A 23,759-nucleotide genomic window follows, 5' to 3' on the forward strand; every position below is an offset into this window, starting at 1 on the left:
CTTCCCATGTCTGTAAGAAGGCATAGACATGTGCCTTTGCATCTGGGTCATCCCGATATTTCGGGTATGGTACGACATGATGTTGTCATCTAAAGGTTGTTTCGGGGGTGGTGTCGGTACTTGATCATTCGTTTTCTCCGATTGCCGGTTCGGTGGTGGCATCAATACGCGCTCGTTCTTTTCTTCCGATTGTTGGTTTGGTGGTGGTGTTGGTACTCAATTGTTCGTCCTCTCACTTTGTTGGTCCTGATTCCTCTCGTTTCCAACGGTATTGGTGTCGTTTCCGATACTGGTGTCGGCGAGTGCTCCGAATTGTCGTCCTCTTGTTCATTCAGAGTGTCGTGACTACTTAGGTAGTTTGAAAGGACGTTGTGTTCGTCGTCCCGACTCTGACTCAAATGCGGAAAATGCTTTCGAGTCCCCGTCGCCAATGGTTAGGGTTTGTAGTATCAATTATGTGTCACGCTGACTGTTGCCTTCGTTTGAATGTTGTTGGTTTTGCAACCGAACTGTCTCCTCTACGACCTACCGAATCTCTCTGGGAAAAGACCGATCCTGTCAGATCTCCTCGACCACCTGCCGGTAGGCCTTCCGCCTCCGCAGTCTCTCGACTAGTCTTCTCGCTCATTCGGTGACTAGGTCGTTCGTCGGTCTAGTCATCCATTCCCCGTCATTCGTTGCACCTTGTAGGAATCGTGGTCGCCAAAATAATGTTTATGGTTTTAGGGTTAGGGTTGATAATAATGATGAAGATAGAAATAGGGTTAATGATGATTATGATAATGAATGTTGATAGTGATGGAGATGATGAGGATTGTGGAATTGATGGGCAAAGATGTTGATGTGCATTGAGAAGCATTGCTGGGTGGGGGGTGGTGCCTAGAATGGCTCCAACCCCCTCCCAAGGGGGTTCAACGTAAGGGAAAAGAGATGAAAAGAGAGAGAGAGATTGAGAGATAAATCTTCCTTGTTCATTCATTCCCCACAGAGGGGTTAAATAGTTACAAGAAGGGGTAGATACATAGGGCTGCAAGCCCCCTTGGCCATTCACACTAATCACTCACTCACACCTGCTCGTATCTGTCCAAATGCACACGCGTGTGCATGTGTTCATATACGTATGTACACACACTCACAATTACACTTATGCACATTTACATATACACAACAACAACATTAAGCCTTTCACCCTCACTCATCACACTTATAAATCTCTCGTACATTTCGTACAGTAACAATCGCCTACTAATGCACATAAATTTGCAGACTCCAACTCCAATCACAATTATCTAAATACTTATTAAAAACTAACAAATTTAAACACATCTTCAAGTACTTGAGCTATAAACTCGGTGTACTATCCTCTCCTGTTCAAGTCTCCGATGGTCCTTCTCAATTTTCACATGCAAGAGATGGTAATAGCACCCGATGACAATGGAGGTGGTGATGGATGGTTGCCACAGTTGTTGCAACCATGGCAACGACAACATAGATGACTACTATTATGAGCAAGAGAGGACGATGTCGTGATGTGGGGAGCACATAGGAGGAAATAAGTTAAACTACAAAGATTAAGAAGGTTGAATGATAAAGCTAAGGTGTAGTATGAAGGACAAGTAATGTGTTACATTTAAAACAATAAAAAAGTCTTAGCTCAATTGCTAAGAGTTTGTAATATGAGTGAGGGGGAAAATAGGGTGTGTAATTGCGGGAAAAAAAGCATGGCATGTGCTAAAATTAAAAAGCACCTACTTTTTTATTTGGGAAGAAAGCCTCTTTCATCTTATAAAATGGTGAAGAGAACTCATTATTCAGTGGGAAGAAAGAGAGACACATGGAAGCTCTATGGTAGTAATTTTTTAGAAATAAATCATAAACTGAGAACCCTAAATTTCATGAAGAAGAAGTAAATAAAACCCTAAAACAACAAATATGTTGTGGAGAAGATGATGAAGAAGAAAATAATTAGAGAAGAATTGTTCACGAATGAATCTTAAGGGGGAGATCCTCGAGTTTCGGTGCAACATCCCAGCGTTCAACGACCTTGTCGTCTCTTGTTGATGTTGGTCTTACATGCCCTCTTGATTCACTACCCTAACTTCTTTGCTTCTAAATCTGGACTATCAAGCCATCCCTTCAAGGACAATGACAAAATTTGTGTTTTGGGATTCTAATTACATACATGAGAAGAAGTTACACAAATAACGTTCTTGACTCCCTTATTTCGACCCATGGACCCTACATTCATCACAAGGGCCTTCACTTGGACCTAGGGACTCCATAATTTTTAGGTCAGTTGTTCTGAACTAGGAACCCCAAATCATCCCTAGACCCTATGGACATAGGAGAGCATCCCCTCAAATTCATCCCTAGGTCCTTCCTACAAACTTAAGACCTTTCCCATTCCGCCCTAGCTAGGGTAGAACATTAAATCGATCCTAACTATGGTTGGATTGGCTTTTGAGGGGGCTGGGAAGAAAGAAGAAGAAAAGTGATTCTTTGCTACTTGTTGAGGAGCAATAGAGACAAAGAAAGAAGAAGAAAGAACACCCACAAGTTGTCTCTCCCCCCTCCTCCGCCCCCCCAAAAAGGAAACTATATATGCCCAACAAAATATGTTCCCAAAATAGCCTTCATTTTCAACAAAATAAGCAAACTCATAATATATATATATATAAGAACCTATAGTATTCCCCCTCCCCTAAAATTAAACATGCAAATAATACACACGTATTTGCCATTCACACCCACTCAAACACACATAAACATAAGCAATCACACACAACCCATACACAATTACATGTAACCACCGTTATATATGCACAAATACACACATAAAAAACAAATAACCACTGTCCACACATTCACACCCACAAACACCCCTTCACATTCACAGTTCTCTTCGGGCACACGTATACATGAGAGCATAGATCAATAAACACTCATATACACTCATAGATCAATAAACAAAATTGGTGATATACTCATACACATACAACTATAATTACATTCACATACATATATCATATATGTATACTACACATAGAGGGACCTGCTCCATTAAATTTTCTTGCACACAAAGGACACCCCTACATTTGCACCCACGCAATTCAAGAGAGGAATGTTTGATTGTGTGCCAACACATACACAAAATCCCACGATCATTCATCAACAACACTATCATGAAAGCCATCTTCATTGGTGGACCTCCTTTAGTGAAAAAGAAAGTTAGACAATGGTAGACTTATCAAACATATAGCAATACCCTCTCTTCCAACTACTTGTCAATGTGCCCAACCTCCATAGCCCCCCTTATACAATGAAAGTCATTGGTTCAAATCTAATAGTAGGTAAGTGGAGAATGAACTAATAACATGGAGGAATCAAGCCGAGAAGAAACATGCGGTGTCACATAAAACAAGAGTGGATAGTCGTTCTAACGGAATACCATGAGATTAAGAATATCGTCGTTGACCTAAAAGGGATGGATGATTATGCGCAGATTGAGGTGGGGGCAGAAGGTTATGAACCAAATTCTTGTGGGATGGATGGGCTACGCTACGGGCACAGAGGGGGGGGGGGGGGGGGGTAAGGGAGCATGTGGCGAGGAAGTGTAGGAGAGGAGCTGCTCTCTCACGACACGACACGACACGACACGAGACACACACACACACACACACACACACACACACACACACACGTAGGGAAAGGGCACTAGTGAAGTCGAAATGCATAGGGGAGAAGAATTTCAACAAAAGAAAATGGCCCCCCACAAAGAGAGAGAGAGAGAGAGAGAGAGAGAGAGAGAGAGAGGACACCATATGACCCACATGACACCCCCCCACCAAAAGAACAGAGAGAGAACAGAGTCGAAGAATTGGAGTCCTCAAACATTTGACAAGAACAAGAAGAAGCTCAGCACAGCACGCAATCAGCAGGCAGCAGCAGCAAAAGGCATCTCCCAATTTGCTACTACCTCTATTCTTCCTTCAATCACACACACATACAGAGCAGAGAGATCATGTAGAAGGAAGGAAGGAAGAGGAAGAAGAAGAAGAAGAAGAAGAACAGGAACCCGTTGTAATGAGGGGCAGCATCACTGGCCTCCGATCGCCCTCCTTTCATGTGATCTGAGTGTGACTCTGTCTTCCTCACTCAGATCTCCATTGTTTAAGCAAAACCCGCTCTCGCATGACTGCGTGCACACACACACACACACACACAGAGCTTTGGATCTGCTGGTCGATCTTCCATGTTGATCTTTTTTCTTTCTGCTTCATCTTCTTTAGTATTCAGAGATTGCTTGCTGCCAGATTCTAGCTAGCCCTTGCGGTTCAAGCCTCCTCCATCTATTTGGCTTCAAAAAGGTATGCTAATTCTTTTCTCAACATGTTTCGGCTTGCTTAGCTATGGCGTGCATTTGGAAAGCAGATGAAATAACCCATTCTTCTCTTCTGCATCTTTGGGAGCTGACGCCACAGAAATCATGCTGGATGTATCATTCGTTGCCATAGGATCATATGTATTTGCAGTCAAAACTTGTTTGATGCATCGTTTTTGGCCATAGAATCATGTTTATTTGTCATGAGAGCTTGTTCAACGCATCCTTTGTTGCCATAGAATCATGTGAACTTGCCATGAAAGCTTCCTTGATTCATCATTTGTTATAATAGAAGCATGCTGATTAGCCATGTAAGCTTCTTTGTTTCATCATCTGTTGACATAGACGCATGTTAATTTGCCATGTGCTGGTTTGTTGTCATAGAAGGTTGTTTGATGCATTGTATGTTACCTTGTCCTAGCTGAATCTTTATTTTTCATGAAAGCTTGTTTGATATTGTAGAAGGATGCTCGATGCACCATTTGGTGTCATAAAATTCTGTTTTGATGCATCATTTGTTGTCTTATAAGTCTATTTCATGCTTCAATTGTTGACATGAAATCCTGTTAGACGCATCATTTGTTGCCATAGAAACTTATTTCAATGCTGTAGAAAGTGTTTGACACATCACAGGTTTCCATAAGAATCCTGTTTGATGCATCATTTGCATGCAATAAAATCATGTTTTTAATGCATCATTTGTTGTCCATAAATATGCCCTCTCTTTTGGAAATGATTTCTCTAATTACTGTATCCCTGAAGTTGCCAAGGTTAAAACTTCTAAAAATATATATATATATTCCCTATTGATGCTGTTCCAGGGATATCTGTTGATCTCGCCATACAAAGCAATGTAAGAGAACACTGTTGAAATAATCAGATCTCTCTATTCATTATCACTACTGTAAGAAAGATATCTGCAGCCACTGAAAATTTAGTAAGAAAGGAAAACATTGAGCATTTACTGAAAGGTAAAATTTTACCCTGGGCAGCATTTGAATGTCAACATGCTGGCTTCAATACATGGAAGCTGTGAAAGTTATCTTTTATGATTTAGTGCAAAAAGTCAGTCTATGGCTTCCGAGGAAGAGATCTGAGACACATACCATGTCCCGTGACTTTTGGATGCCTGATCAAAGTTGCAGAGTTTGTTATGAGTGTGATACTCCTTTCAGCATATTCAATAGGCGTCACCACTGCCGCATCTGTGGTCGCGTTTTCTGCTGGAAATGCACACAACATACTCTGCCTGTTGTTCTAGATGGAGTCGAAGAATGGCAAGGAGGCGAAAAGGTACGTGTTTGCAACTTTTGTTACAAATTGAAACAAGAGGAACGAAAACAAATCGATGACAGCAAGAATGCAGTAAAACCACCTACGCTACAGGTAACACCATCACCTTCCAACTTTAGCTTATCAAGCTCTAGTGCAAACACCAGTCGAAACTCCATGTCATTGTCATCATCATCGGCATCATCGTCGGCATCTGGGAATCCTCGCCAAATGCCTCTACCGTATGGGTTTAGAACATCCATGATAGATAAAATAGAGCCTATTGCGGAGAGGCAACCACCACGAAGGAGGCATGGGCGCAGGAACCGAAGAACAGAATCACCAAGAGGAAGAGATCTGTCTCCTAATCCATATGACTTTGTTAGCAACAGGTTAGCATTGGATCAAATAATTCACTTATTTTCTGTAGTATGTGAAAATCATGTATTGCTTTAATGGAGAAATTTGCTGCATGCAGAAGTGATGATGACGATGTCAATGAAGCAGAAAGTGCAAAGGAGGTGTTCTATGGGCCAGGAAGAGTTTTTGATTCACAGAGCCAGGAAGAAGAGGAAGGTGACAGTTGTGTAGAAACAGCTCTGATGGAGGCTTCTCTGATCCATTGTGTGAAATTTCTCAACCATGTAGCTGACGTAAATGGTGGCAACAGGATTGAAGATGCTACCTCGATGATCGATAATAGCTCAGACATAGATAGAAGCTTGTCCAGGAGGTCAATGTTGTCATCCGATGACTATGAAGAAAGTGTAGATGAGAGCAACTTATACACTAACTCATTAGTTTCAGGACCAACAGCAGCAGTCAGAGGAGAGCTACTTGATCTTGAAGAAAATGCATTGATTTGGGCGCCACCACCACCAGAAGACTATGAGGATGAAATGACTCTGACAATGGTGGACGATGACGACGACGAAGAAGAAGAAGTCAGAAGTGGTTGGGGAAGTTTTAGTAACAGTGAATACAGGTTTCATGAGAAAGCAAATGCTTCACAAGAGCAAAGAAGGGCCATGCGTGCGGCTGTGGATGGACATTTCAGAACTCTCGTTGGACAGCTACTGGATGGGGAAGGTTTGGACATTGATGAAAATGACACAGATAACTGGTTGGAGATTGTAGCAGCTTTGGCTTTACAGGCAGCAAGTTATATTAAGCCAGATACAAGCAAAGGTGGAGGTATGGATCCTGGTGGTTATGTAAAAGTGAAATGCATTGCTACTGGGCAACGTAGTGAGAGGTAAGAATTATGGATTCTTGTACTCTTTGTGTTTGTGCATGTTGATTAATGCGATTTGGACCAATTTGAGGATGACAGATTTGTTATCTAAATTTTCTTCCTTTTTTGCCCTAAAGTTGCGTTATCAAGGGAGTTGTATGCAGACGAAATGTTGCACATCGGCGTATGACCTCTCAATATAAGAATCCAAGGTTATTATTGCTTGGTGGCTCTCTTGAATACCAACGAGTTCCTAATCAGCTTTCTTCTTTGGATACCTTGCTGCAGCAGGTTGGTTACAGTTTTATACTTCTAATGGTATGTTATTGTGAGTAGCATTATATTACTCTGCTGTGAATAGCATTGCAAAGTGGGTGGTTGTTTGTTACTTTTTGGCAATCTTAGAGTTCGTTTTGGGTGTGTGGGACTCCATCTTGTTTGGATGTTTGAGAAAGAACGATCATCTTGCCTAGTCAGTCACCAAGTGATACTACCGAGAGTACAGTGGGAAGATAGTCGAGATCTTCTTCAGTGGTTTAACTGACGGTCTACCGGTTAGTCAAAAGACCAATTTACAGCCAGCTCTTTCTCGGTAGTTGAGCATCTTAACCCCCAAAAAATATTGATCAATTAATCATGTTCCAATGTTCAGCCGACATTCTGTGTTCTCACCAATACAACTGCTGGAAATTTTCCAAATAAAAGCTAAAGACCCTATTTGAATGCAATCTACTTGGATTTTCCATCCCTACTTGACAAAGCACTTAGAGCCAGGAGAATGTACGAGCTTTGTTAGGTTGAATTCTTCTATAATGCTGTGCTGCTATAGAAAGTAGATCCTGAAAGTTTGATCTTATTTCTTTCATCCGTTTTCTTTGATGCTTGTTGATAAGATTTGATTCAGCATTTTGCTTCTGTTTTGTCAATTTCCTAAAGAATCTCCCTGTCGCATAGAGAATCCATATCCATATTTGCACGAAGAGTCAGATAAAACAGAGTGAGATGCATTTTGGGGATGTGGACGTGAGTGGGACCACTTAGATTGATTTCATCTATAATGCGGTGTGCCACAAGAACCAGATCCTGTCAGTGTATTGCTGTCACAGTTGGATTTTTTACATTCTAATAAGATTTGTTTAGGCATTTTACCTCTGCTTTGTCCAATTCCTGAACTATCTCCCTATCACAATGTGCTCATTTCATTTATCAAGGAATAAGTGTTGAGAATCCATATCCATATTTGCACGAAGAGTCAGATAAAACAGAGTGAGATGCATTTTGGGGATGTGGACGTGAGTGGGACCACTTAGATTGATTTCATCTATAATGCGGTGTGCCACAAGAACCAGATCCTGTCAGTGTATTGCTGTCACAGTTGGATTTTTTACATTCTAATAAGATTTGTTTAGGCATTTTACCTCTGCTTTGTCCAATTCCTGAACTATCTCCCTATCACAATGTGCTCATTTCATTTATCAAGGAATAAGTGTTGAGAATCCATATCCATATTTGCACGAAGAGTCAGATAAAACAGAGTGAGATGCATTTTGGGGATGTGAGTGGGACCAAAATGGTCATTTTCTGATAGTAGGGATGAATATGCCTTCAGTTATATGGGAGACATTTTCAATGACCAATCTAGAACTAATGTGTATTGTGTCATTTTAAGTAAAGCTCCTTTACAAAAATTGAATATAATGATACTAACAAAGCTCCTTTACAAAAATTTAGGAGAAAGAGCATCTGTCAATGACTGTGTCAAGAATTGAAGCACACCGTCCGAATGTGGTTCTTGTGGAGAAGACGATTTCACGACAAGCTCAGGAAAGATTACTTGCTAAGGATATTTCTTTTGTGTTGAACGTGAAACGATCACTTCTGGAGCGCATTGCCAGATGCACAGGTGCAGAAATAGTACCTTCCCCTGATCATCTGCTAAAGGCAATATCTGGTCATTGTGAGTTATTTCATGTCGAGAAGCTCAAGGAGGATCTTGGAAGTGATGGTCAATCTGGAAAAAATTTAATGAAGACTCTTATGTTTTTTGAGGGTTGTCCAAGGCCATTGGGTTGCACTGTAAGCATTTTCAATCCTAACATGCACTTGATTATGATCATTCTGTCTATGCTAATTCATTTCATTTTCTTTTGAAAATTATGGCAGGTCTTGCTGAAGGGAGCAAATGGAAATGAATTACAGAAGGTTAAACGTGTGGTGCAGTTTGCAGTCTTTGCTGCCTATCAGTTAGCTTTGGAAACCTCATTTCTAGTAGATGAGGGTGCCACTGTACCAGAGTTGACTTTTAAGTCACCAATCAGTGTTGCTTTGCCTGATAAGCCCTTGAAGTCTGATAGGTCTATAACAACGGTGCCTGGTTTTCTTCTTCCTGCGCCAGGCCATATACAAACTGTAACTTCCCAAGTCACACAGAATCATAATGGGAATTCGGGTTCAGATTTTCCTCCATGGTCTGTAACATCATCATGTGTTTCCTCCAGAAATAACTCTCCCAGTACAAGTCCAAGAGCTTCTTCAAGAGGCTTTTATACCAACCAGACTGGTTTTGAGAACTTGGATGCAGCTTTGATGGCAACAAGGTATCCAGATCATGACTCAATTTACAACAGAAGTATCAGATATCCAAATTTGACACATAGAAAGGCGAGGAATTCATCTAGGACTGCTTCAGATATTCTTATTTCAGCGGATGTAGAGGGTCCAGAAGAAGCAGGAAGTATAGCAAAGGTGGAATCAGGAGTAGGAGTTTCAGAACTCGTTACATCTGCAGAAGCTCAAAATGGTTCTTTGCTGGAGGTTGCAGATGCTAGTTGTGAAGACTTTCCTCCATCGCCCTCTGATCACCATAGTATTTTAGTCTCTTTCTCTAGTAAATGCTTGGAGAAAAGAAGAGTTTGCGAGAGATGTCTAGTTTATAGAATTAAATACTATGGAAGTTTTGACAAGCCACTGGGGAAGTTTTTGAAGGATGATGTTTTTGATCCTGTAAGTTCTGCGCCTTTGGTGATGTGGTTGATATTAGAATTGGATATAATGAGAAAAGTAGAAGATGAACATTGTGAGTGAGGAACTAATACTTTTTCCCTTCCTTCAGAGCAAAAAGTGTGCAGCATGTCAACTGAGCAGGGATGCACATATTCATTGTTATAGGTATCGGCAAGGCAGCTTGGTTATCTCTGTGCGTCATCGGATGGAGACCTTGACTGGAGAGATGGATGGGAAAATCTGGATGTGGCATCGGTGCCTGAAATGTAAATCTGTAAATAATGTTCCTCCAGCAACTCATAGAGTTCTTATGTCAGATGCAGCATGGGGTTTGTCTTTTGGGAAGTTTCTTGAGCTCAGTTTCTCTAATCATGCTGCTGCTAGCAGACTTGCAGCATGTGGCCATTCCTTGCATAGAGACTGTCTGCGGTTTTATGGGTAAGGTCCTCATTTAAAAGTATGTGTGTGTCTTCTAGATTCTGGGTCTTCAGTTTATTTGTAAAAGCTCATTTATGGATCATTCTAAAATGATGGAATGTTCGAGAGCAGATTTGGGAACATGGTAGCTTGCTTCAGATATGCATCAATCAACGTTCATACTGTATATTTGCCCCCATCCAAACTGATCTTCAACATTCCAGAATTAAACGATTGGTTATCAACTGAAGTTCAAGAGGTATCTGCAGTCCAGAAATTTTGCTAGATAAGATTCATTAAATCCATGCTTCATGTTAGGGCTAATCTCTGTGTTCATTCTTTAGATTACAGATAATGGAAAACTTATTTTTGCAAAGGCTTTTAATACACTTCGAGAAATAGAAGAGAAAATAGCAATATTTGGAATTGGAAAAAGCCCTGAGGTACGAAGACGTATTGCAGAATATGAGATGTCGCTGCGAAGTGATCAAGATGCCTTTTTGGTATGTTAGTATAACTGTATTTGATGTATTTTTATTATGCTTATAAGGGCAGACATTTGATTGTAGACTCACGTTTTCAGGAGACGTTGAAAAAGGCAGTACATGTGCAAAGTGATTCTGGTTGTCTGTTTGCTGATATACTGGAACTTAATTCTATAAAGCGGAGCTTGGCTACTTTATATATTGTATGGTGGGACCATTTCCTTCAGTTGCTTTCTTTTCCAAGGTTGCTGAAGGCTGTCCCGATCGGACGTTCAACTACTTTAGCTGACACATCATCATTAATTTGTAATAAAGACATTCTTGAGAGCAAAAACTTATCAGACGCTTTCGAACATGCTGCACTTTCACAAGCTTCTGAGGTGATAAATCAAGGAGAATCATGTCTTAGTGGCACTGCTCCACCAAGTGAGCAGATTGCCACAGAGGATATTGAGAGTTCTGATGAGAAGTCATGCCTCCACGATGATTTGGAGATTACAGATTCAGTCCAAGACAATGAACTACTAATTTTACCAAATACCTTTGATGTTGCAACAAATGGCATGCAGATATCATCAGAAGTTGTGAGCTTGGAAGAAAAGAATCCATCATCGAACATATTAGAACAAGCTGTGGTTTTTCCTACAGGAAACAAACCGAGCTTTTATAATCATATGCTTGATCATCATCTTCTCGTAAAGAGGACAATGTCTGAAGGAAAATTTGTAATTCCAGATCTATCGTACACATTTGAAGCTGCTTGGACAGGCAAGGGACATACTGTTGAAGCACATGCTGTGAACATATCAACAACTGGGCAAGAAATTTCGCTGCAAGCCTCTGGCATAGGCTCATCTGCTTCTGGTGACGAGTCTACAAATCTACACAGTGGTGCAGATTCAGACGCAACAGTCGACGTTACTGGGCTGGGATTGGATGCAATGACACACCCTGGTTCACCTGTAAAAGGCAGTCCTAAATTGGATGATTCAGCAGGTACATGTGTTGGAACCCCATTTTCCATCTTATACAGATCATATAGCAAGGGTTCTCAGTATTTGCTAAATGGCACACCACAATCTCATTGGCTTCGTAACTCATACTCAATCAAACTGGGAGGCAGACTTTTTTTGCCTCTAGGAATTCATGATACTGTTATCCCCATATATGACGAAGAGCCCACGAGCATAATTGCATATGCTATTACTTCTCATCAATATCAGGCTCATTTATTGGATCAACCTTCTGATTCTGAGAGAGAAAATGAATTAAAACGTGATAGGAGCAGAGGTAAATACTTAGAGTTCTTAAGCGGAGACACTATCTTGCCACATCCACTTCAACATACAGATAGCTTCTCAGAACCTAGTGGATTTAGTCCAAAGGATAATAGCTATCATATTGAGGAATTAGGTTCAAGAGAGTCTGCAAACATGCAAAATTCGAGGACTATACATGTGAAAGTTTCTTTTTCGGATGATGAGCCACAAGGAAAAGTTAAATATACAGTGACCTGCTACTATGCTAGGCAATTTGATGCTTTGAGGAGAACATGCTGTCCTGATCAAATGGATTTTATCAGGTCTCTCTGCCACTGTAAAAAATGGAGTGCACAAGGAGGCAAAAGCAATGTGTTCTTTGCAAAAACAAAGGATGAGAGATTTGTTATCAAACAAGTCACGAAGACAGAACTTGAGTCCTTCATCAAATTTGCACCAGAGTATTTTAAATACCTTTCTGAATCTCTGAAGTCTGGGAGCCCTACTTGTCTAGCAAAAATTCTTGGCATCTTTCAGGTTGGCAATCTATAATTATTACTCATATTTGTATGCGTGCAGATAGCTGAATGGGCATGTCCGCTTATGCACACACACACATATCATATGCTTGCACATCACTATTAGCGAAAACTTAACTTTATCTACTAATAAGTCTAATTGCCTTTTCCTTCATGAAATGATAGGAACTACTAGAAAATGAATTTATAGGCTAGCAGAAAATCAGAATATTTCTATTGAACTTTCATTCCCTTCAGAAATATTTTGGCCTGTAAGTTGATGGACGTTTAAATGAATGTGGGTAACATTTCCTCGAACAATGATGTACATGTACACATCAGATGCAATGAAAATTTGTTCTCAGGCAATGAAATGTGAAGATTTTGTCTTTGTTTCTGTGATGAGTAAAGCTTATGTATATGACCACTCACAGATCACAATGAAAAACAAAAAGGGTGGAAAAGATGTTAGGATGGATGTCATGGTAATGGAAAACCTCTTGTATGGAAGACAAGTGAGCCGACTGTATGATTTGAAAGGTTCTACGAGATCTCGCTATAATGCAGATACCACAGGGAAAAACAAAGTTTTGCTTGATGAGAATCTCCTCGAGTCAATGTTTACCAATCCCATATTCATCAATAACAAGGCAAAACGTATATTGGAACGGGCTGTATGGAACGACACTACATTTCTTGTGGTTAGTAAAGTTTTTTCCATTCACTTAAAGTATTGAAGCAGGTATTGTTTTCTAAATTACTGGTCCACCTGCAGTCCATCGATGTCATGGACTATTCATTGCTTGTTGGAGTAGATGAAGAGCGGAAACAGCTGGTGGTGGGAATTATTGATTTTATGCGGCAATACACATGGGATAAACATTTGGAAACATGGGTCAAGGCATCAGGCATCTTAGGAGGTCCAAAGAATGCAGCACCAACTGTGATCTCCCCTAAGCAATACAAAGAGCGGTTCAGAAAAGCAATGAAAGGCTATTTTTTGATGGTTCCTGATCAATGGTCACGCACAACTGAAACCCCTTCCCGTGTTGATTCTGTTGAGAGTTTACATTCGAATATTTGAAATCATTCTTTAGAGATTAATGTAATGTATATATGTATTTATTCTTGCATACTAAACCCCACTAAAGTGGGGTTGGGTTTATGGGCTAAGTTGATTAAAAGGCCCCAAAAATGACATAGTTGTAATATGAAATATTTTTCTAGAATGAAGATTAATTTTTTTCCCATTGAGTTTGCACTCTTTATTTATCCCAGTTGCAGATCCATATTTTCTTACTTTGTTGGAACTTATTATTTGTCATTTAGCTAAGCTGATGTTTTGAATTTAGAGCGTATTCCCAAAAGGGATATTATGTGTGCTTTTGCAGTCATACTTAAAGTATTGATTGGTGCCATGATGATCAGGTTTATCAAGTCTGATTTGACACAGAAAAACAAGTATTGGAATCCTCATTCAAGGTGAGAAATATTTAGTTACTGCAGGGATTTTGGTATACCTTATCATAACCTTTGCTGCAGGGTAGAGCTTGCCATTCAGTTCATAAATGAATTACAAAAGTGAATACTATTTTGACCATCATTACTAGATTAGCAACAAGACAAGTATACTCTTTTTGGGGTTTGATATTCTGCACTTGTCATAACTTTATTTCTGTTGCAGATATGATCAAGGTCATCCATTATACCAAATTTTTTGAAATTGATATACGTTACAATTCTGTAGATGATCCATTATATTTGGACCTTCTGTATGATTTATTCCATGGCCCAACATCTGTGTATTGATGGTATGTGTAAAGAAGATCAACATCCCTAAGGCTTCTTCTCGATGTTGTTATTTTGTGCTGCAGGGAACCTATGAATGTGGTACTCTTGAGTTTGTAGTGTCTTAACTCAACTGTGTTGACATAACTCTTAATCTTCTGATAGAATTTTCTTTGTTTTGCATTTTCTAGTTCAGACAGACATCCCTTCACACAGAATTGGTTTGGTTAGTGATTACCGATTTCTTGCTCATTCACTTATAACAAAAGGAATGGAAGGTAATGACATCAATTTCCAACATTCAACCAATTTTCGAACTACCTATACTATTTACTATTTATTATTTACTTCACTTTGTATCCTGGAGAACTATTTACTTCGCTTTGTCTTTCCCTACCTATACTAGGTATCGGTCTACAAACATGATTCTGAGTTTCTGGAACAATGAGGTACGTTCAATTGTCTTTGCATTCCCTTTCATTGAGAAATGATGGATGCATACTTTAAAAAAAGTATGATCTCTACATAGCATCTCAAGCTTATTAATGCTGATGTCATGAAGTCCTGAATGCCCTCATTTCTTTGCAACAGGTTTCCAGACAGTGGCCATGATATATGGTTCTGTTTAAGCAACCATCGTGACATGAACATTTGAAGGAAATTACTTTTCTCACCTTACATATCTTCAGATATAGGCTGAGTAAAGAGGTATTGGTGTTATTGGCCTTGTTAATTTGAAGAGGCAACCATTACAATCTGGAGCTAAGAGTAGAGGTCTCCAAATGGTAGACTTGAACTGAATGGTATTGATGAATGAGTACGCCATATTCTGGTGATAAAAAATCGTATAACAATGGCATCTATTCATATGGATGAGACTCTACTAAGGTGATTAGGCGTCGTTTTCAACGTGTAAATGGATATTTTAAATGTATTCTATTTGTATGACATGGTAATAAAATGATGTATGCCCTTTATCCAAATTTTATTTAGATTTCAATTAAGAATGGTTTGTCCAAATGTTTCGAATCTTCTTATTATATATTATGTATATATATATATATATTCGACAAGTTTCAAAAGGAGAGGAGCACATGGCTAGCAATGGGCCCGGTTTTGGCTCAACCGAATCGAACCGTTAAACCGTGGCTTAACGGTTTATTGGTTCAAAGATAAATAAATCGTTTGGTTTGGTTTCAAATGTTATGGTCCGGTTTGGTTTGGTTTTGAATTTCATGATTTAGCCGTTTAACGGTTTCAGTTCGGTTCGGTTTTGAAATTCATGGTTTAGTGATTTCGGTTTATGTGGTTTGGTTTAAAGGTTTAAAGGTTTATAGGTTAAAAAATATTTCTAAATTCACCTCTAGGCTCTAACTTTCAACTTTTAATTTTAAACCTCTAGGCTTTAACTTATTAAATTTTGTATGCATTATTATATATATAGTCTCCTTTTGATGTATGATTATCAAATTTATGATTAGTATGATGACCAAATTTATAATAAGTGATAATTAAATTTATGATGATTTGCTCACACAAATTCATAAATTCATAATATGTATGATAATCAATCTCTAAAAAATGGTTTGGTTTAGTTTTGATTTATGATAAACCAGTTTGATTTGGTTTTAAATTTTTCGTAATGGTTTCGTTTAAATGGCTTCATAGATTTTAAACAGTTTGGTTTGGTGTTTGGTTTTTGTTATAAATAAATGGTTTGGTTTGGTTTCAAGGCCAAGAAACCGAACCAAATTGAAATTGAATCGGGCCCATTGCTACACATGGCTATCAAATGAAAAAAACTTTATGTGCTTGCTTTATTGGCAAGAAAAGCAAGTTTGACAAATTCTTAGTAAACACACAAATGATGGATGCACTATCTCGAGTTATATATAAGAAAACTCATATTTGCATAAAAAAGTCCAGCATTTTGTGTTTTCATATATATATATTATATTTGGTATTTAGATATCACAAATGGATGGGGTAGATAGATTGATAGATAGATATTTTAGTGTTTATAGCGAGGTCAATATTGACCCATAGGACCTAAGCACAATTTATCTTGATATGTGTGTTTAGTGTTTAAAGAGAGGTCAATATTGACCTAGAGGACCTAAGCACAAAAGTTATCTTTGATATGTGTTTCCCTCCTAAGAAGTCTCGATGTGTGATTAAGCATACACATGTGAGCTCAACCTTCTAAGTGTTCTCTTTAGTGTAACACTAAAGTTGTCACCCCTTCTTAATATATAATCACAACTTGTATGAATTGCACTAAATGCAAAGCATGTAAAAAGCAAGTGATACTCATCATCTATTAGGTTGTGATCAAGTGCGAAATAGTGTTACGGCTCTACGAGAGTTAATAATACTCATGTTAGTAACGAGATGAGGTTGAATACAATCAATAGGCCTTCTTGCCTTATATAAAACCCGACATTCAATGTAATATTTAGCATCTATTCACTTCTTCCTCAATGTGGCCATTAAACGTTCCTTAATAACGACATATTTCACAACATCAATTAAATCTCCAAGAGATCTTCCACGTGTCATCTTTTGAACTATTTTTTGATGTCACCCAACCGAATAAGAGAATTTTGTGTTTTTGATTCTGCTGTAGTTCACTCATTCCAAGCACGTTGTGATCTACAATTTGGCATATTCTTGACTTTTGTAATGTCTCTCTATACTCTTTGTAGTGCCCATATATCTATAGGTTGAAGTTTGCACACCTATCTCCAAGATTGTAGCCTGATAGGAGGTGGTGGATACAACTCCCAATTCTCTTTTGAATCTCCTCAATCTCATTCCTTGCATTAAGAGAGAGCCTCCCCACACTTCTAGCTAAGGTCAAAGTGGAACTTAGTTCATTAAACAACACAAATAGTTAAAATAGTTCAAATTTTATAAGAGGAGTTTCTCAAGAATGCCAGTCATTTTCCTTTTATTAGCTACCTGCCTGGATGGTTTCTCAAACAGAAACATAGTTGCTTACCTAAGCAGTGGGGTTTGCTAAAAGGTTCTGCAAAAGCTGAAGCAAATTGCAAAGCATTCCCAAACAAAGCCAATAGGAAAGAAATCGTGATACGAAGAAGTGGACTCTGATATTCTTCTATGATGATACTGTTTAATAAAATACATCCAAGCATTGTATGTCTACCTACACTTGGTTAATCAAATTTCCTGCATCAGCATAGATTTTTTTGTCAAACGCAATTTCCAACTTGAAATGCCAACATAGACCACTTCTAAGACAAGCTAGACTGTTAATCAAAAAATTCTGCAGTCTCTTTCACTCAAAAATTCTGTATCATATGTTACCTAGACGTGTTCATTTCTGCAAAACTAACATCTACGTGGGCAATATTATCCCTTGGAACTATACTAAAAATTCAATTACTATAATTAGTTCACAGAACATAAAACCAATACTCAATCACAATAATAAAGTTCAGAGGACATAAATCCAACACATAGGACTTGAGCATTAATACCATGTGAGTTTGATTAAGAAAATGAATATGTTGGGGCACATCTTTGTTCATAAATTAACAGATGTGCTGAGAGGTCCAAGCACCCATCTTTAATGTTCTTTGAAAAATCTTCCTCGCACATCACACACCCTGTAGTGCTTCTTTCACTAACACTATACTTAAAATGTAACTTATTCTCAACTCACATGCTTCTACTAATCTCAGAGAAAACTCTATATCAACCGATTACCCTGGCATGTGCAAGCAATGGAAATGCATTAGTAAAGGAAAAACCATGCAAACAAATTGTCATCATAAAAATATAAAGAACGAGTGCCAAAGATGGATGGAAATCTATATCCCCACTTAAGCTGACGCAGCAACTGGTACTTCTTGAGATGGAGGAATCGACACTGTCGATGCTTGAGCTACCACTGGCTTTGCCTCAGATGCTTCCGTGGTAGGCAGTGGTGGTGGTGTTGTTGGAGGAGGTTTCATATGAGCTGGTGGGTTATGTTTCAGCTTCACTAACACTTGCCTCATGCGTGAAAGATCAGTTGCTTTCCCTGGTTTAGGTCCATGGTTGATTACCACAGAAGGTTTCTTCTTATCTTTACCACGAGACTTTGATTCCATGGAAGGCAACTCATGAGGCACAAGCTCAGCTACTGCCTTCCAATAATGCTTGTCAGCCGTCGCATGAAAATTGGTCAGATTCTCTACAAATACCTGAAAATTTTGCAACCAGTCAAAGACAAGCAAATAATGGCTCATCCTAACAATGAAAATCAGCAAATCAAAGCACATGATCTGAAGTCCATAATGAATGAAAGCTTATGTATGGCTACAAGACTATACTAGCAATGGGCCCGGTTCGGTTTGGTTTCTTTGCCTTGAAGCTGAACTGAACCAAACCATTTATATAAAACAAAAACCAAACCAAACCGTTTATGAAGTTTCAAGCCATTAAACCAAACCATTTAAGAAAAGGTAAACCAAACTATTTAAATCAAAACCGTTTAAGGAATAAGCACATTTTAGCCAAACTAATTAGAAAATTAAATAAATAAAAATACACTAAATTAAATAAGCATTTATGTTTAATTAAATAAATAAATATTAATTAAGCCATTAGATTAAATAAACATTTAAGTTAAGTGAATTAAATCAATAGAAAACATTAATTAAACCATTAAATTACATAAACATTTAAGGGATAAAAAAAGTTAGCCCAAAAACCTATAAACCTTTAAACCAAACCACTTAAACCTATAAACAGATAAACCCCAGTTTCAGAACCAAACCGAACCGTTTATTAATAATTAAAACCAAACCAAACCATTTAATTATTTTGGAACTTATAAACCTTAAACCATGGCTTAACGGTTCGGTTCAGTTTGAGCAAAAACTGGGCCGATTGCTAGATTATACATACAGGGAAAAACTCTGAAATATATCCAACCTTTCCTTTATTTCCCAAAATGTGCCTTGGTTTTTCCTTATTCCCCCAAATTTCCTTGAAATACCCCCAATTGAACAAAAATATGTGCTCTTTGAGAAATTCTATTGTCACCTCATCACCTTTTCTCATTACTCATGCACTTATATATCAATTCACCCACTTTTTCTATATATAATTGTTGAACGTGGCATGAGAGTTGATTAGATTTTCTCAAGCTTCAACTTAAATCAGCAAATCATAAGGCACCCATTGACGTGCACAAACTATAATTGTTGAACGTGGCATGAGAGTTGGTTAGATTTTCTCAAGCGTCAAACTTAAATCAGCAAATCATAAGGCACCCATTGACGTGCACAAACTATTGAAGTCCGTGTGCTGCTAAGATTCTATTTATGTAAGTTGAGGACAAAAAACTGTGTGAGTGATTAAGGGGCCACATATCATATAGGCTAGGGATGCATTGGTAAGATTTCCAGGGAATAAGGAGCAAGGGTGACAACAAAGATAATCATCCGACATGATGTCCCAAGAAACCAAGAAAAGATGCATGTATCACTGGGGATCGATTATAAATCTCAACAATAGACAGCAAATGAAGCTCAGAATGTGCTGCTTAGAAGCTATATGCAATATAAGTTAGGGTAGATCATTGTTCACAGTGGCATGAAAATTGCTACATTTCCAGGAATAACTCAAGGGCCATGACCAATCAAGATATGCAAATTATAACACACACCATGCGACCTAAACAATCAGTGATGCATAATTGTAGCTAAGAGCTGTAAATAATAACCCGGGCACAATAATGGAGCAGTACACATAAGAGGATACATTTTTAACCATTCAGATTTCCAATATCATGCTATAGAAGGTAGAAAGGCATAAAAAAAAACCTTTTCTTTGTCACGGTTGTTAATCTTATTTGCCTCACAATTCCTTCTTCGCTTCTCATAGAACTCATCCTTGAAGGCATCTGCTGCATCGATGATCTGGGAAAGCTTCTCACGCTCTTGTCTAAATTTCTCCTCTAGATGGATAGCATTCTTACTGCACTCAAACAGCCAAAAGATTGCTTATTCTCTTAAGAAGAGCTACTACGGAAATGGTTATTTAAGTGAGACTTCAACATAATTATTTGAGAAAAAAGCAAGCCTAGATTTTCCAATCTTCTTCTACTCTTTATTCATATCGTGCAAGGAAATCACATAGAACATTTTCTAAGGGTCACTGGATCAAGTGATATTCAGTAGAGTATGCATAAACTTAATCGGGATGTCTTTACAGCTGTTTTTATTAACTTGATGGAGAGAACTTTCTGCAGTTTCCAGCAAACTTGATCAGGAAATTTTCACTTCATTCGGAATTACCTTAATCAAGAGACATTTACTGTAATTTCAAATAGCTTAATCAAGAGACATTTACTGTAATTTCAAATAGCTTAATCCAGAGATCTTTGCTGCAGTTTATATCAACTTAATCAAGCGATATTACCTCTTGCAGATTCCATTAACTTTTATCAAGAAATTGTTACCTCAGTTGACATTAACTTAGAGCGTAATCTTTAGTGCAGATTCTATTGGGAGAAATTTAATTCAAAATCCGTTAGATCTACACTGCTACTTCCAGAAACTGGCCCAATAGATCAGTTTCATTACATTAATCAGGATATCTTTGCTGCCAGTTTCCATTAACTTAATCAAGAGATCTTACTGCTGATTACATTAAATCTAAAGACATTAGGCTCTGGAAAAATCTAGCCTTTGATAAAGAATCCATTTCCTGAGTCTTGAACAGGTCTAATCTGAACAGGAAATCATGGAAAGTGAATGGTTAAGCCTAATCTGCTGCAATGTACCTAGCCTGAGAATACAAGCCAAAAGGATCGAAGTAACTTTAAACTTAACAAATTCCATTTAAATTTAATCAGGAGATAGTTACTGTAGATTCAATGAGTTTAATGAGGAGATATGTAGAAGAGTTTCCATTAAATAAATTGAGAGAACTTCACTGTAGTATTTTGTTCTCTTAATCAGAAGATTCATAAAGCAGTTTCCAACAATCTAAGTCGAAGGACTAGAGATCCAGTTCCTCCGTCCTCATTGAAAACCTAATCTGAGCTAAAACAAAAAGAAACTAGGTAGCTAAACTTAATCGGAATCTGAAACCAAGAAATCTAGATGGCTAAAACTTAACAGCTGGAGATGAGAAAACAAATCTATATGAAGGGACTTTAAACGTTCAGAATGAGAGAGGGAACAGGACATATATATGTATATATAAGGTTACCGTTTCCATTCACGAAGGATGAATCCTTCTTCAGCTTGCATTTCTTCAGGAGGAGGGAGCACCGATCCATTGAGAGATCCACCAAGATAGGAAGAGGAAGGAGGATATGGAAATGCACCAGAAGAAGAACCAATTTCACCATCAGCAAAAACTTCACCTGCAGCATAACCTTTACCATTCGATTCCACAGAGAAGCCATGGGCGGGTGGAGAGAACTCAGGCTGAAATGTGGAATCGAAAGGAGAGGGTGAGTCTCCTCCTCCCGTGCTCATATCTTCATCAAAGGGGCTTCTGTAAGGAGGAGGAGCTTCTCCTTCTTCTTCTTCATTATTATTATTATTATGATGATGATCAAAACCAGAACGATCTCCATAGCTTTGTTCGTGCAGATCTCTGACTTCTTCTCCTCCGTCTTCTTCCTCTCCTTCAGGAGGTGGATACCGACTGTGGCCGCGACGAGGAGAATTGCGGTGATCTTCTTCTTCCTCCTCTTCTTCATTAAAGTTCTCGAATCTCTGCGATGGAAGCCGAGGGTCGAAGCCAAGGTAGCCATCGCTGTCGAAAGGGCGAGAAGCCCCTCCAACGTGAAGATCTTCGGTATCGAAGCTGGCCATGGCTAGGGTTTGAATGTGAGCGTGCCTGTGTCTGTGTGTCTGTGAATCTGTCTCTGTCTGCTCTCAGATCTGCCTGTCCGTCATTTCATTTTCATTTCAGTTTTGTTTGGATTAGCTCAATTTGTCGATTTGTTGAGAAAACAAAGAGAGAGAGAGAGAGAGAGAGAGAGAGAGGCTTTGGGAAAGTTACTAGTTTGAGGGGTTTTTTTAAGCACGCACGATGAATGGGTCCATCCATACGATACCCATACCCATACCCATATCCATACCCATACCCATACCCATACGGTATACCCATACACAAGGTAGTAGCATGTACAACATATATACACGTATATCCATACCCATACGGTATGGTATATCTATTTGCACCCCAGATCATAATGAGGCCTGGCGAGCGAATTGCGTCCATGGGCGGTACGCGCCGAGGGCGCGTGCAATATGCACGGTCAGATCATTATCCAAAAAAATGGTTTGTATCCATTGGATAATTTCTGAATATACTTGCATGATTTCTGAATATACTTGCACTATTATAGAGTGTAATTCCAAATTTTTCATAATCTAGTATTAGGGTTTGGATTCTTGTGGTTTTTGAATATCATAATTATTTTTATTCTAACTTGCTTGTTGTTCTTAATCCCTAGAACGCACAGTTAGATACCCAATCCCTGAGTACCCCTTATACAAAGGTTCGTGGTCGAAGAGATGGATTAACTCGGGCCGCAATTAACAAATACTATGAGCCAGATTGTCTTAGGAATAACTAGCCAGATGGGCTCAATCTGCTATAGAAACACAAAGGAATTCAACCACAGCCGAATCAAGTAAACCACCGATCAGCTCATAATTAACACATTACTTAACAGAATTCAATATAGATATAACAATAAACACAATGGCATTGTATACACAAAACACTTCTATATTAACTCTCAATACATAGCCCCCTTTATGTACATAGTTCATGCCCCTTTCATAGGTAAGCATGTAAGTTTACAATGCCGAATCGAATCGACACATCCTTTAAGATCATATCTCTAACATTAAGGGTTATAACTATTCTTATCTACATCTCTTCATATGATACCATGTAAAGAATGTGTGCAGAAGCTAAGATAGAACACAACCGGCTCAGTAGGACAACAATAGAGAAAAAATGGAGATACACAGAACGCAGGAGAGACAGAGAGAGCAAAGGACTCCAAAAGCTTCAATTCAAAAATATGCTCTCTGTACATATGATTGTGCTCAGTGAGCACTTTTATATAAGTCATCAAAGGACGGGCATAAGTACTGACAAGTACTTCAATGCTCATAAATGAGCTATTGACACTAACTCCTAAAGTTATTCCTACCGACTAAACTAGGAGCGTAGGCCTCTAACAGTGCAATAACCAAGATCATTAATCCTAAAATAAAGACATAAATGACACAATCATACTGAAAATACGCATTACCACCCATCCGCCCCCGCGCTAGAGTCGACAACGCAAGCGAGGAATCTCGATCTGTCCCATTCTAGCCAGGAACTCCGTGTCAGGACCTTGGTAGACAACTA

At 38.7% G+C, this 23,759-nt stretch overlaps 2 protein-coding genes across 2 annotated transcripts; one reads left to right on the forward strand and one right to left on the reverse strand.

Annotated features, from left to right (window-relative positions):
• Positions 1-4,039: 4,039 nt before the first annotated feature.
• LOC147863060 (1-phosphatidylinositol-3-phosphate 5-kinase FAB1B-like) lies at positions 4,040-13,819 on the forward strand. The gene is made up of 12 exons (XM_087320697.1): positions 4,040-4,367; positions 5,203-6,045; positions 6,132-6,908; positions 7,025-7,178; positions 8,619-8,963; positions 9,051-9,890; positions 10,000-10,328; positions 10,440-10,566; positions 10,652-10,810; positions 10,891-12,588; positions 13,004-13,270; positions 13,345-13,819. Exons 2-12 carry the CDS (start codon positions 5,381-5,383, stop codon positions 13,651-13,653), a joined length of 5,670 nt encoding a protein of 1,889 aa, XP_087176823.1. The 5' UTR covers positions 4,040-4,367; positions 5,203-5,380; the 3' UTR covers positions 13,654-13,819.
• Positions 13,820-17,843: 4,024 nt separating this feature from the next.
• On the reverse strand, positions 17,844-22,300 carry LOC147863061 (clathrin light chain 2-like). The gene is made up of 4 exons (XM_087320699.1): positions 21,585-22,300; positions 20,192-20,345; positions 18,203-18,565; positions 17,844-18,087 (listed from the first exon to the last, which is right to left on the reverse strand). Exons 1-3 carry the CDS (start codon positions 22,196-22,198, stop codon positions 18,203-18,205), a joined length of 1,131 nt encoding a protein of 376 aa, XP_087176825.1. The 5' UTR covers positions 22,199-22,300; the 3' UTR covers positions 17,844-18,087.
• Between the last annotated feature and the right edge of the window lie 1,459 nt (positions 22,301-23,759).

Source organism: Azolla caroliniana, unplaced genomic scaffold, assembly GCF_043228905.1.
Source record: "Azolla caroliniana isolate FFs.n. ecotype wild unplaced genomic scaffold, voAzoCaro1.0.p SCAF_6, whole genome shotgun sequence".
Taxonomy (NCBI): domain Eukaryota; kingdom Viridiplantae; phylum Streptophyta; class Polypodiopsida; order Salviniales; family Salviniaceae; genus Azolla; species Azolla caroliniana.

Excerpts from the sequence above, each read along its gene's own strand:
- LOC147863060 (XM_087320697.1), top strand. The coding sequence starts at position 5,381 with ATGTCAACATGCTGGCTTCAATACATGGAAGCTGTGAAAGTTATCTTT. Across the intron at positions 6,909-7,024 it reads ACTGGGCAACGTAGTGAGAG|TTGCGTTATCAAGGGAGTTG; the intron begins GTAAGAATTATG and ends TTTGCCCTAAAG. Across the intron at positions 13,271-13,344 it reads ACGACACTACATTTCTTGTG|TCCATCGATGTCATGGACTA; the intron begins GTTAGTAAAGTT and ends GTCCACCTGCAG.
- LOC147863061 (XM_087320699.1), bottom strand. The coding sequence starts at position 22,198 with ATGGCCAGCTTCGATACCGAAGATCTTCACGTTGGAGGGGCTTCTCGC. Across the intron at positions 20,346-21,584 it reads ATCCTTCGTGAATGGAAACG|TAAGAATGCTATCCATCTAG; the intron begins GTAACCTTATAT and ends GTTTGAGTGCAG. Across the intron at positions 18,566-20,191 it reads ACAACCGTGACAAAGAAAAG|GTATTTGTAGAGAATCTGAC; the intron begins GTTTTTTTTTAT and ends CAAAATTTTCAG.